The sequence below is a fragment of the Dinoponera quadriceps genome, unplaced genomic scaffold (genome assembly GCF_001313825.1).
Source record: "Dinoponera quadriceps isolate SergipeBrazil2010 unplaced genomic scaffold, ASM131382v1 scaffold3024, whole genome shotgun sequence".
Lineage (NCBI taxonomy): Eukaryota > Metazoa > Arthropoda > Insecta > Hymenoptera > Formicidae > Dinoponera > Dinoponera quadriceps.
In genome coordinates, this window is record NW_014557455.1 from 307,842 (window position 1) to 322,098 (window position 14,257).

Genomic DNA, 14,257 nt, shown 5'->3' on the forward strand with positions numbered 1-14,257 from the left:
GGGGGGGGGGGGGGGGGGGGGGAAGGGGGGACGATTACGAGCGAGTAAAAAGGAAACTGGAGTCGCGTGCGTGACTTTGCAGCTCGCGATTTCGTATTCCACCGCCGGCTGGCGCGATTCGCCTTTCCTTTTTCCAGGGCATGTAAAACCGGACGCCGCCTTCTGGAAGATGAAACGCCGAGGCGTGTGCACCGGCAGACAGACGGACGGACGGGCGAAACAGACAGACCGACGGCGAGACAAACGGATGGGGACAGTGGCACGAACCTGACCTCTCCGAAGAAGAAACCAGCGATGCGGGTGCGAGAGAGCGAGAGGGGAAGGCGAAGAGAGCTCGTCTTTCTTCGTGAAAGAGAGAGACGACCGCCGCCGCCACGACGACTCAAGGTGAGGATCGTTCGCTGCACCCGCGTGGCATTCGCAAACGTGACTTTCTTTCGAGAGATTCGCCGCTTCCGCTTCCTCCATCCGACCTCTCAGATTTCCCACGACCACCGCGCGCGCGCACGTCATGCATCTGCAGCCGGACGTTATAATATCGCGTTAAACGAACGTGACGGGGAAACCGCCGAGGTTTTCGCTCGGCAATGCTCGGCAATGGCGATATGTCGGACGGACGCGAGGTTTCCGTCGCGAAATTTCAGCCCGGTTGAAAGACATCGTCGGCTCTTTATCTCCTGCGAAAACGATCTCCCAATTATCTGGAATTATCCTAATTGCAGGGAGTATGGTGGAACGTCGGAATAAAGAGCGATCGCGTGAAGAGAAATGATCGGGAGATATCTCGAACTTCAGCCTCGATTTTAATTTTCGACCGGGGATTAAAATTACCGACGATGAGGCTCCCAACAAACGGCAATCCTGTGAAAAGTAATTCCAATTATCCGAAATTATCTTAATTTGAAGGATATACGAAAGTATCGGGATAAAGAGAAACCTTATGAAATGGACAAGAGGATATCTCTAATCTCAGCTTATTTCAATTTCCAATCGAGAATTAAAATCATATTAACGACGAAGCTCTCAGCGAGCAGGAAGAACAGAACGAGGAGAAATCGATTCCAGAAACTTTTGTCGATTTGCCGAGAAATTCGCGACGGGGATACCGCAAGGTATCGTCCGGCGATAGCCGTAATGACGACATTAGCCGGACATGAGAGTCCGTCGTTCTAGAAATTCCAGCTTGATCGGAAATCACCATTATATCGGCTCTTCATCCTATGAAAGCGATCTGCCAATTATCCGAAATTATCCTAATTTCGAGGCTCATGGCGGAACGCCGGGATAAGGAGCAACCTTAAGAAACAAACGAGATAAAACGTCTGCAACTTGAAGCGTTAATCTTCTAGCGAGAATTAAAATTGTCGATGGTGAGACTCTCAGCGAGCAGAAACAACGGAGAAACGAGGAGAAACCGAGACTCCGGGGATTTTCGCCGATTTACTGCGGAATTCGCGGCGCGTGAGAAAGAGAGAGAGAGAGAGAGAGGGGGGGAGGAGAAACGTTCACTTCGCCGACGTCTTTCTTCGTCCGGGTAAAAGCGGCGATTAACGACATGACGGACGATACATCCGTTTCGCGACGACAGCGAAGACAGGTCCGAGTTGCGCGCGCATCGAGGCGCGATCAAGCGGCAGATGAATTCTAGAAGACAGCGCAATAAATTCACTCATCACGGCGCTTTTGGCTCGTTAATCGCCGCGCGTCTTAATTGATTTCTCGCACTTTTCTTCCCCTCGCGTGCGCGCGCATATCGCGTGATAACTCACCGTGACCGTCGATCGCTGATAATGATAGCGATGGTGATCTATCGCTTTTATTGCCGTTTAACACACGCCAACCTGCGCGATTGAAACGATCGAGTCCGGGCACACCGGATTCGCGATTTCAAGCCGCGATCGCAGAAGGATGCGGTATGCAAAATATCGCGGGCGATCTGCGCGCGCGTAGTATCTCAGGTATTTATCATTCCGAATGTACCACGCTGTACGTACTGAATATCGCTCGAGATTTGTTTTTTTCATCGTCAGACCACTTCGAAATAATCGTTCGCGCTGATATCAAATATACAACTAACTCTCGTGTACTCGCGTATACGAAATTCCACCCGGCGATATTGTGCATTCTCTGGCTCCGCTCATTTTAAAAGCGCACAATTGCACAATCCTCATTCAATTTATGCGCGCTATAAACGTTTCGTTGCGTTCTGCAAAAAATCACGAGATTCTCAAGCGTCGAATCTCGTCTCATAACCAATCTACATACGCATTTAACGCCGAGAAAAAAAGTGTCTGACATTCGCGAAGTAATTAGCCGGGGAAAAACAGTTTTGTAGTGAACACCACTGCAGTGTCAGTAATAATAATAAGCATACTTAGGCGTCATTCCGCAATTACGTCACGCCACGAGAAAGGGGGATCTATTAGTTCGCGTGACGGACTATGATGGCAGAGAGGAAGGGGGGAGTAAAAACTATGGAACGTCACATGACACAATTTGTAAATATGAAAGCACGGGGTTACTTTTTCTGGTTTATTTTTCGATTTCGTCGCGGAAAATCAGGACCGATCGCGGGATCGACACGCGTGTTGCATAACGCACGGCTGTAAGTCGATCGTTTACGATACGCGATGTTGCGTGAACGCGAGGAAGGCCGCGCTATATCGGAGCCCGAGGAAAGAAAGAATTCGCCAATCGCAATTCGCGCGGCGAAGTCGCGTGCATCTCTGGCGCGCGCGTGGAAAAACGCCTAAAAACGGCTAACGACGCGAACGAAAGCGCGACAGTTGCGTAACTCGCGGGGACCAGGTACTTCGTGTATTTGGCTAATAGGCCTGGTTAATGACGTGCCTGATGGATAAATCGGTACGCCGACGATTTATGGAACGACTAAGCCGAACACACGACGGCAGGTTTACATGCAACCGATTTCGCGATCGCGCTAATGAATTTTTGCACGCTCGACTTATTACGCCTCAAGTCACTTTAACTTACCGAAGCGTGAAATTATTCCGTCAAAGTGATGCGACTTAATTTCCTTAAAACGTAATTTATCGAAGAGAGATTTACTCGTGAAGTAAAGCGAAGCGAAGTACCTAGATCTAATTTCGTGGAAAAGCACGAACAATCGACGCACTTGTTTTGCTGTTAGAGTGCTTTGTCGAGGGTGTAAAATTAAAATTTATACACACAAATGAAAACCAGCAACACTTTTCTATGAAAATATATCGATCGTTTTGTGAACATTATTATTAAATGCGCTTGCAAATAGAGAAACTGCCAGCTTCGGCTTCGAGTATACACAGCGGACGAAGTTCGTGTACGTTCAGTAGAGTTAAGTAATTTACGGTCGAGAAACATGGGTATGTCGGTTTACCATACCTGTGTCCAGCTTCGGTGCTTTTCAGTCAAATTTCAACTCTCTCTCCTTTTCCCCGATCCGATCGAATACGAATAGATAAGCGAAACAATGATTGTCCAACGAGCGTAGTTTCGCCGGAACTCGCCGCCTAAAGACTCTAAATTCACGGACGAAAGCCCGAGATTATCGATCGCGTGTCCCGCTTGACGGTAATTCGCGGTGGCGTGGCGGAGACGGTCGCCGCAGAAGAAGAAGAAGAAGAGGCCGTCGTTTCGCGACGCGCGTTTTGTCGAGCGATAATTTGGCGGCGCAAAAACAAGCTGGCGGTTACATTGAGCGCCGTGCAGCGTGCGCGAATTACGTGGCCGCTTTTCCGTCGTTAGATTCGCCAAGAAACCCGCGCGTCCAACACGGCACGGTTTGCGAGAAAAAAGAAAGGGAAAGAGAAAAAAAAGAATGGAGACGAAGACGATGAAGAGACGTGCACAGACCCGATGATTTCGCGGACGGGAAGAGCGAAAGACGCGCGCGCGCGAGACCCTCGTCTTCCTGCTCGTCTTTTTCTCGCCAAGACGGGGCTCAAGAAAGCGTGTCGGTGATATCGATGAGATTTCCTGCCGTCGTACGAATGGTCAATGCCGATCCCAGTGGATCCGGCCGACGTTTCTCTGGCCGTACCGGCCAGCCAAACAGATCGACTTCCGGCTCTCTCACGATCGATAGATCGATAGACGGGCACGCGCGCGAGCGCTCGAGGGGCGTGGAGAAGCGCGTCGGATTACTGATGAATAGTATTTCCTCGAGCGTTGTTGAACGGACCCGAGTCGGAGTTTCGCCCCTGTGTTAAACTTTTTAATTCTACAACATAGTAGGAATTAAGATAGCAAAACAAGTTCGGTTTCAATTCTAATAATATAATGATAAATTGATTCTAATAATATAAAACGATATAGGATGTCGAATTTTGTCTCTTCCTCATCTTTTCTTATATTTTTCCTTCCTTTGTTATTTTTACTCCGATCTTGCGTCATGAAAAAACCAATTAAGAGCTGTAGGGACGTATTGACGAGTGCTGTCGTTTCGTGTCTGCGTCCACATCCGGCAGAACCTCGAGACCACTTCACGCTGTGCATCGAGTGGGTACGCACCCAAGTGGCTAAACAATAATCTCTAAAACTCTCTCTCTCTCTCTTTTCTTGTATTGTCAATTCTTATTAATGGATTATGATAAGTGCGAGTACCCCGTCTGAGTCTGAGAATTGTTTGCCGGCGGAGATCCGAGACGAGTCAAGCCTCATCAAGAATAGAATAGAATGGAATAGTGCGGGTTCACAAAGCAACGTCGTCACGCGCGTACGACGAAACTCTGATCCCGAACTCTAAGCGGATTAGAACGGAGGACATCTTGCGCTTCACAGAATTCATCCTTAGCGCGATACCAAAGCGCTCGGTGTATGAAAGGAGCTCCGACCAGGCGCGATCGCGTATGCACGATTGCACGTCGCTATTGTATCCAGAATGCAACGTTCATTTGCGCGTTACGCAACGCACTTGTCCGTGCAAGCAAACACGCGTGCACACACACATGCGCTGCCGGCGCGGCACCTCGCACGAGCACCCGCGTCTTTTTACTTATCGTTCCGCTATTTCAGGCGCAATTTCGCCACGGAATTGCGTCCGTTATGCTAATCGTTCTTGCCAGTGTTGACGCGTATCCGCAAGTGATGCAATATGTCAAGTGATTCAAGCGAAATATTCGAGGTTCACTGAACATTACGACGGGTTCCGCACGCAGAGAAAAATATGTACTGCTGTCAAGTGATATTTGTTTCAAGTATAAGTTTATGTATCCGCAAATACGGGCCCAAGCTCATCGTAAGCATCGATTCAAAATATATCCCGAATCCGGGAAAATTTGCACAGGTAAGAAGTGCTAAAGAATCGAGTAAACATAATTACCGGTTTTTCAGCCTCTTCAATCGAGCAATATTTCGCGATGACCCGAGAGGTCAGACGAGGCTTATATATCGATATTCCTTCCAGCGAGTTGGAAGTGTGGAGGGAGATAATGTTCAGTGGACTTTGTGAAACGCACGGGGTGAATTGCAGCCTGTGAGATAATATCCAGGCCGAATGTGACGTTCCGAGAGCGGTAATTCCATGTCATTTGCTCGACGCACAGTCGCGACTGCTTGTATCGATCTGACGTGTAGAAGTCGCGTTCGTATGACTTCTCGCCTTGACACGGTTGTTGCAACAAGTTTCGCGTACGTACAGCATGCCCATCGAAAGATCGCCCCCGTCGTACGCCGCGCCGTATCTGCGCATGTGGTAGGATGGACACTATTTTCGCGGCTTTCGCGAATATAAATATTTACGCTCGTACATCTGACGCCGGCGATAATTTTCGCGAATTCAAAGTACCCTATTTAAGAGAAGACAATCTCGCGCCTACTCGCGAATTAAAAGAGAAAGCCTAATTCTTCTTCCGCTTCAATAACACCGAGACGTTAATTACCTTAGCAAACACAGCGCGCGCGTCTGAGGACTCCTACTTATCCCGCTAACCCACTAAAACGGTGACGCCCAACCTACGAGACGCTCCATGTAACCGCATTTCTCCGTTTCGCGCGGTCTGCTAATTGCAATCTCCCTTTTCTCAAGCGACTCTCTCGCGTTCCCAGTCCGAGAGGCGTAGACGTTCGCTCGCAGACGCGAGAGAGAAAGAGAGAGAGAGAATGTAGGTCGCGCGCTGTCAACAGGTTTGAGAATCTCTGCGACGAAGCCCGCAGGATTAATCCTCGACGTGACGGTGCGAGGCGCTCCACTGATAACCGTAGGTGAAGAAGGTGCATATACGCCTAAGTGAGCACACATGACACGGGGGATCGGGCTCAAGAGAGCAACGCCCGCGGTGGCCTTGCTCGCGACCTCCTCGGAGCCTGAAGGAGAAAGAAGGAAGAGGAGGGAAAGAATGAGAAAGAGAGAGAGAGAGAGAGAGAGGGTGGGGAGGGAAGAATCCCGCCCCTTCCGCCGATGTGTGGGTTTCACACGCGCATCTTCAACCACGCGACGCGTAGTTAAAGGAAGAATGAAGGAACATGAACGAGGAGAGGTGGAAAAGGGGGAGAGATGGGTCTACCATCTGAGGAACGCGGGACGAAAAAAGATCGCTCCAATTCTTCCGACCTGTAACCTTGGGTCGGATTAACGAACAAGAGAAGCACCGACGAACGGGGGAGGGGGGNGGGGGGGGGGTCCCTGTAATCGAACTTCACTCAAGGGACTCGTAAAGCAAGGTTAAAATCAGAAGCGTTCGTTCGTTCGCTCGCTCGCGTTTCAAAGCCGGCTCACCGGCGGCGTAACACGGAGAGACTCGTTTTATTTACGATCCCTTCGAACTCCGAGTTGCGGGCTGATTTCCCTGCCCCTTGCCCCTTCGGCCGGAATGTAATCGCGTTTATTGCAGGCACTCCGATCGGTGATTGCGCGCAGCTGCCGCACGCGGTCCGAGCTCCTGTGAATCTCATCTCGCATCTAATCACAAGGCTAATCTTTAGTGATCCTTCGATTCCTTCACTTTAGGAACCTTCCCTCGGCCTTTTTACATTTTTCCCCGGAGTGAACGTTTACATCGCCACAGTGCGGTCCGGTGACGTTTTTTGCGCGCGACGAATCGCGTTGGAAAGCTCTTGAGACGAAATTTCGATTCCACATTAAGGCTCTTGATTATACCTCGCGCTATAATTGTCCTTGTTCAGTGACGTCAGAAGCGAGAAAACGCATACCAAGATTTATTGCGTTGCACTTTCAAATAAAAAGATATATTCATAAAGTGACATTTGTGTTCGAATCAGCACGCTTGTGTAAGATTGTCCGAACACTTTCCTTTTACTCTAAGTCACTCTACTTAAGTCTAATCAGTTGTACATTACGTCTTCAAAGGTCTTTTATCGTGCTCCTTCGATGCCACATTTAAGGCACTCTTATCGATAAATTCAGAACACGGACCTTAACGTAGAACTAAAATATCGACCCGGGGGCACTTGGGGAAGTGATTCTAACGTGATCGCGTGGATCTACCGGCTCGATCGAGCCGCGCTGAATTACTCACATTTATTCCTTCCCGGATCGGACTATCTCGGTGCCGTTCGCGCATTCCGCGAGCTCTCATTTGCGGCGCATTCCTTCTCGGAAACTCTCGCCGAAACTACTAAACCCTCGTGAATCACCATCTCGGAAATAACGATTTTTCGCGGGGCGACCACAGAACGACGCGGCCGTCGGGCACCTAACTGAATCAAAAGGAGCAGCGGCGGGAGAGAGAGAAGGAGAAAGGAAGAGAGGAAAAATAGAGAAAGAGACGGGAGAGAAAAAAAAGAGGATCGCAAGGATAATCAAGCTGCGAGGAGCCGAAGGAGTTGCGAGACGACAAAAAACTCGAGTTACCATCAACGTCCCTGCCCCGCGCTGGCCCCTCGTTTCTCTTACTCGTTCTGCTTCTTCCTTGCTTTCCTCTCTCGCCACTCCGCGCCGCTTTTATTGCTCGTAGCTCCCCCTGCCCCCTCCCCGACTGGCAGTGGTGTTCTGTACATGCCAGACGCGAAGGCCTTTTAGTCTCTTCCTTATGATCAAACCTGAACCGCCTGGAAATCTTTAGCAATACCATTCGAGTAGCCGGACAGAGGCGGATCGCCTCGAAATATACAGAATGAACCGGCGCACCACGTCGCCGGTACGGGAGGAAATTCTAAGAGAGGAAACTGCCGCGCTATTATTGAAGGAAGCAAAAATACAATCCGAGAGCGCCGACATGCGCTCATTAGCATATCGATTCGTCCACCACTTCGGGGCCGAGGTTCCCATCGTTCCGCACTTCGTTCTCACGAGCAGCTTCGACGCGAACTTGCTTGCGTCGTGCACAAAAAATAACACACACACACACACACGCGTGAAATCTCTACCGGTACGGTGAAATAAAATTAAGCGTTTGTCCAACGTATGAAAGCGACCCCGATGAAGCATATAAAATAATAAATTAACTTTCAAGTGAGGAAGGCACATCGATTGCGCGAAACACGGCGGCCTACAAACGTGCGCGTCAGCGCCCGGCCTTTCTCCATTTTCCGCAATTATGTAAGAAAAAATCGATCTCCACGGCGAACGATTCGCAGTTTCCACCAAGACGTCGATCCCTCGCGCGCGGAGAATTCCAGGTGCGGTTGGACACTAATAAGCAGCGTTTGCGAGTGTCCATAAGTGAAAGAAAGATATCCATAATCTTCTACGTACGATTCAATTTCGTCTTACACGTTTCTTTCTCTCTATCGAGGCTATCGATTGCCGTGTGCTATGGAGCACAAATGAAAGAACGGCCGGGCGCTGATTGGGGAAAGCGAGAAAGAGAGAGAGAGGGAGACGCGCGCGATGGAGGTTAATTTAACTTCCGATAAGAAAGGCCATCCGCGTGATTGTCCGACGGTGGATCCGCGCGGTGAGTCGTTATGCCGGCGAGAATACAATGTGTCTACGCCACGAGCGATGTTCGGAAGATACACCGCGAGAACGTCCGCACAATAAGCCGCTTAGCTTACGGAAAAAAAAGTGCTGCTCGTAATTACATCTCTAATCATCGCTGATCTTGATTAGTTTTTCCTCTTTGAAATAATTCCATATGAATGATCTCCTTCTATTATCACAACAGTAATGTCACTATTAGAAGATGACTGTGTGTGTGTGTAGAAATATCCTCCTTCCTCTCTCTCTCTTTTTCTTTCCTTTAAATTGTATCTTATCGTAGATCGCGCGTGTACATTTTTTACACGAAGAGAGAACAACGTAAAAAAAAAACCTCCAAGTCCGTGAATTCACTTCGAGGCCCATCGTGATGTGAAAGCCTGCGATTATTAGTAATAACTACCGTGCGCAAATTATTAGGTCAAAACTAATGTTTTTTTTTTCTTATTTATCCGTATATATAAGACTGCGTTATATTTTCGATTAGAATGTATTTTTCGTAAAATGCTCTTCTGTATTTAGAATTCATGGGTCTATTATCAGTGAAAATTTACGAAATGCGAAATGCTAAAATATTTGCGAAGAAAAATAAATAAAGACATATTTGAATAGAAAATGTAATTTTAACATCAAGTCGAATAATTTGCACATGTCTATGCTTCACGATGAATATTTAGATTCGAAGCCCGGAGTAATTATAAAAGAAGAATTCGATTAGCTACAAGCAAGCAAAAGGAGATCGTCGGAATACAGTAGCTAGGTATTCGTGTCTGCGATGCTCGCCGGCATTAGTGTTTACGATGTTTTTCCGCGATCCCACACGGGCTGCATGCAAATTAACGCCAGTATACACGCGTATTATTACGCAAGATATCGTTAGAGCAGGTGAGAACGTCGGTAGATGCGTAGGCCATTTTCCAATTCCTCGTGGCGGTTTCTTGTTTCGTCTCCACGCTTCCTGGTAGGGAATCACTGCCGTGACAGCGGGCGAAACATGCCGTCGCACAGTAAAACGGGTTTGCTATTTTTTTTCAATATTCAATATCTCCGTAAATAGGTTTGGGATTGAGTAATAAACATTCATATATGCTAAAATAACACTTTTTTTAGTTATTTTATATATATATATATATATATGTAAATATATATATATAATACATTAACATTCTCGTTTCTATACAAGCACGAAATGAACGTGCTTATATTATTTCTAGGCACAATATGAGAATTTAAAGCACACATAGTTTAGAAAATATGTTTAATTCTTTTTATTGGATTAGTCACAATTTTGACTTTTAGAAGCATCCGACCCACTGCGCCCCTAATTGTTCTCTATCCGCGTTATTCCGATAGAACCTGCTCCTTGCTTAAATCGGGCATAGTGATGAGAGAAGTTCAATCTTACTTTTCTTTGATGTTATTACTAAACTTTTTTATTCCTCGATTTCTTATCTATTTTATTCTCTCACTTAGCCTCGTGATTCACTGATAAACAATATCGACGTTACGTCGAAAGATAAATCTGTCCGCGTTATTCAGAGGAAACTCACTTTATCTTTATTGAACATCGTTATCAAAAAATATAATCTTACTTTTCTTTCTTTGACGTTATTGCTCAATTTTTTACTTCTCTCCCGGCCTCGCGATTCGTTGATAAACAACATCGACATTTATGTCGGGAGATAAATTGCAACTCGCCACGATTGGCCGCACTTGGACTTAATCGTCACTCCGGCTCGAAAATACAAAAAAATGAGACGAGAATGGAATATGGACGCGAGTCTCTCGTTTCTTTCGCGGGAGATTGACGATATCTTTCTCCGCTAATATGAGAAAGCAGACCTCTTAAGAGCGCCTATCCGACCGATCTACGCTCCATCGCTTCACTCCCACGACTTTCATTCTTCGTCGGCGGCTTGCATAAGACGCGATCGGAACACGCAAGAACCTCCACAAAATCGGGGAACGCCCGGAGTGCCACGAATAGCGGAACTTCCGCCGAGAAGACACACGGCGTGTCGAATTTGCCGGTTTTTTTTTTTATTTTCTTTCTTCTTCTTCAACAATCGTTCCGCAGATGTGACTTCTTACGCACTGCGGAATCCGTGCGACAGAAACACGAGACGGGTTCGCGTGAGAGACGGAGATTTAAACCGGTGTGATTTCCGCCCGACGCACTCGAATTTCGACACATTGGACACGCGAAAGCGAGCAATTTCCGCGTTCATTCGTGAAGCGATAAGAAGCGCAACGGGTTTGTTGCGAGCGTGCTTTCACGTACTCTTTTAAGTGTTCTCAAATCAGTGAAAATGTTAATGATTGAATCACTAAAGCAATATTGTGCCGACAATTAGTGAATATTTCGCTAATTTTTTGTGGGAAAACTTCCACTTAGCTTTTTTTTCTTACGTTTCGCTCATTTTTACCGGTAAAAGATTTACTGCGAATCACTGTTACGCATCCCATAGAAGAAATATATGTACATATATATATGTGTATGTATTCAACTATATGTCGTATTTACTACTGATAATACGCTGATTGTACTTTAGAGAGAGAGAGAGAGAGAGAGAGTATACAACATATAAAATATTGCAATATAATCGGCTTGTACAATCGAAATTACTTCGTTGTCAATTTGTCATTTTTGTCGAATGACGCGAAACAAGTGTGCGATAGATTCATGAGACACGACAGCATTGGAAAATGCGCGTGCAGCTACATGTTACACCGCGAGAGTATAACAATGACGCCCTGCGGGTGTCCGTGAATTTAATAAAAGGAGGGCGAGCGACATCGGCTTCGTTCAGTCGCGTTGATTTATGGTTGTTACATCGGTTACATCGTAGGAACCGGCAGCAGCTGCCTGCGGAGGCGTTCGGCCAAGCAAGAAGAAGTGCAACGATGCATTCCTTGCACGCAGCTCCCGCCAATATTACGTAAAAACAGATTAGAATTCACGCGAGCGAGAGCTGCACACAGGGTGTTCAGAAAGTGCGTAATAATATAGCGACCAAGATATCTTTGGGAACAAATGGACCAATATTTAAGCTTTACAATTTTATGATGAGAACCGAAGCCGACTAATCATACTGGAAATTTAGATCGCAAGATCGTTATCCTTTCATTAAATATATGTAAAATGTCAACTATAATAACAGTTGCAATTCTTATTGCCATATTATAGATTTCTGCCGTTGATCCTTTTTTTTTACAGATAGCTATAACGTATTGATATATGATGATGTATGTTAATATGATAAATTAAAATGTATGTCAACGTAAGAATTATAATGCAGGCCACGCAAGAATTGAGATTTTTTCGTCAGGCTGATCGGATCGGATTACGAGGATTCAAAGTTTACCATCGGAATCGCGTGCGTGTCTTTTCAAGCCGTAAAAATAATCCCGGTATTTAAATGACCGCGCGTTGCATCTCTTCCGCGCGTGTGTTTGCGAGGAGGCGGTTGGAAAACGCGGAAGTCAAGCGACATAAATATTGAAAAAAAAAAACCCTTCCCGCTGCTACACGCACACACCGACGGTTTACGATGGAACGTAAATCCGAAGCATGAGTGCGACGGATTAAAATAGACACTTCATCAGCGTGTTGTCATCCAACGACGCAATGTGACACGCAATATCAGAGAGTCGCACGTAATTTCGCACGAAGGTGAGAGAGATTCTTATTGCTCTCACGGATTCGTGGCGGATTCTTTCGAGCCTTAATAGACCGATTTATAAGCTTCGACGCGTCGCACCTTCGACGTGCAGTCGATTTAATCGCGTAATTTACCGCGAGCACACAGTCGATCGAGTTGAGTCGAAAAAGAGAGAGAGAGAGAGACATGATCATCATTATTTGCTAATTAAAGCGGCTCGACGGCATTTTCTAGTCAGGAGCGAGAGACTCCTCGGGAATGAGTCATCGTGAATCTCGAGCCACTTTTGTCGGCCACGCTCACGATTTCCCGTAAAAATTCCTATTACCCTCAGGAACGTGCGTCGCGATGACGCTCCTCGATCCCCGGTCGTCGTCGGGACTCGGAAGGAGGAAGGGAGGGGGAGGACTGCGCCGGGACGATACAAAACGATTAAACCGTGCGTTCCACTTTCTCTCGGATTAATGACACGTCGCCGATATACAACAAACGAGAACGGGAGAACGAGAGAACTGGTTCACCTCGCGCGCCGCCGCATGAAATTCGAGGGAGCCACCACGCCGGCTGGGAAAGGGAATAATCGACAATGCAATTGCGTTTATGTAATAAAACGAAACGTCGCGACACGCAATCGGTGGTTCAGTTCGACCGTAAGCTCTGTAACCGTCGGTATAAAAGGGTCCCGGGTGAATCGGGAAGATGAATTCGCAACGACACTCCGCGTCATGAAAATCATCTCGGCGATATTATTGATATTTCTTCAATGTAATCCATCGTATCGCGAGCGTTAAATTCTCTACACCGGAAGAAAAATAATGATAATTTCACTGAAATTATCATTATTTTCGGCGAATTATATTTTTTGCTCCGATGGAAAAAAAGGTGATAACGACATGTATATAAAGTTATAAGTCAATAAAAGTGATCTTATCGAGTGTAATAGTTTCATCGTATAATCGTAACGTTTGTTCTGGCTTAATTCAAAGCGACGAAAATTTTCAATTACCGGCATTTTTAATTGGACATTGTTTGAAGAGTTATTTCACAAAATTTGTTCATGCACCTAATTGTTACACACACACACACACACACACACACACACACACACACACACACACACACACACACACACACACACACACAGAGACAGACACGAGTCCAAGTATTCTGATAACATTGTCAACGCATTAAAAAGATCGATTATTCAACCTCACCACTGATCTTCCCCTTTTTTCAATACTTTTATCACATGAAACCGATGACTTACATGGATAAAATCGGTCACTGTCGCATCATTTCGAAGAATCCTCCGGCACACCCTGTCACACAGCCTACGATAACCCTACGATTCTCCTCTCCTCCCTCTGTCCTCCGAAAAGTGAACCGGTCCCGTTAAACTTTCGGCGAGTCGCCTCGCGTTGCGTTCCTTCACGCGCGCACGAATCACCGAGAGCCGTCATTCATACATTATCGCGAGCGAACGCCACGCGGAAGGAACGGCGGTGCTCGCGACGAGGAGGTAGATAGGTTCGCACTGAGCAGGCGGCGATTCCGCGTCGTCGCAAAGAAGACGGCAGTCCCCCGGTGGCTTGCATCACCGCGATTGCAACATCCGCCAACCTTGCAATGTCGTCGGCGTGTTTTTCCCTCTTTTCCGCGACCGTCCCGCAGGGGAAGGCCGAGCTGCGACTGTCATCATCACCATCATCATCATCAT

The 14,257-nt window shown here is 46.9% G+C and overlaps 1 protein-coding gene across 8 annotated transcripts in view; it reads right to left on the reverse strand.

Moving 5' to 3' along the window:
* Positions 1–14,257, reverse strand: part of LOC106749118 (cordon-bleu protein-like 1) — an 87,325-nt gene that overhangs the window by 38,811 nt on the left and 34,257 nt on the right. The window contains exon 1 of one of the 8 annotated variants that reach the window (XM_014628238.1): positions 13,808–14,093. The exons of 6 other annotated variants lie outside the window; for them this stretch is intronic. In XM_014628238.1, coding sequence (XP_014483724.1) covers positions 13,808–13,809 — 2 coding nt within the window. In that variant the 5' untranslated portion in view covers positions 13,810–14,093. Of the gene's footprint in view, positions 1–13,546; positions 13,567–13,807; positions 14,094–14,257 lie in introns of those variants that run through there. One more of the 8 variants, XM_014628240.1, reaches the window with a different exon arrangement.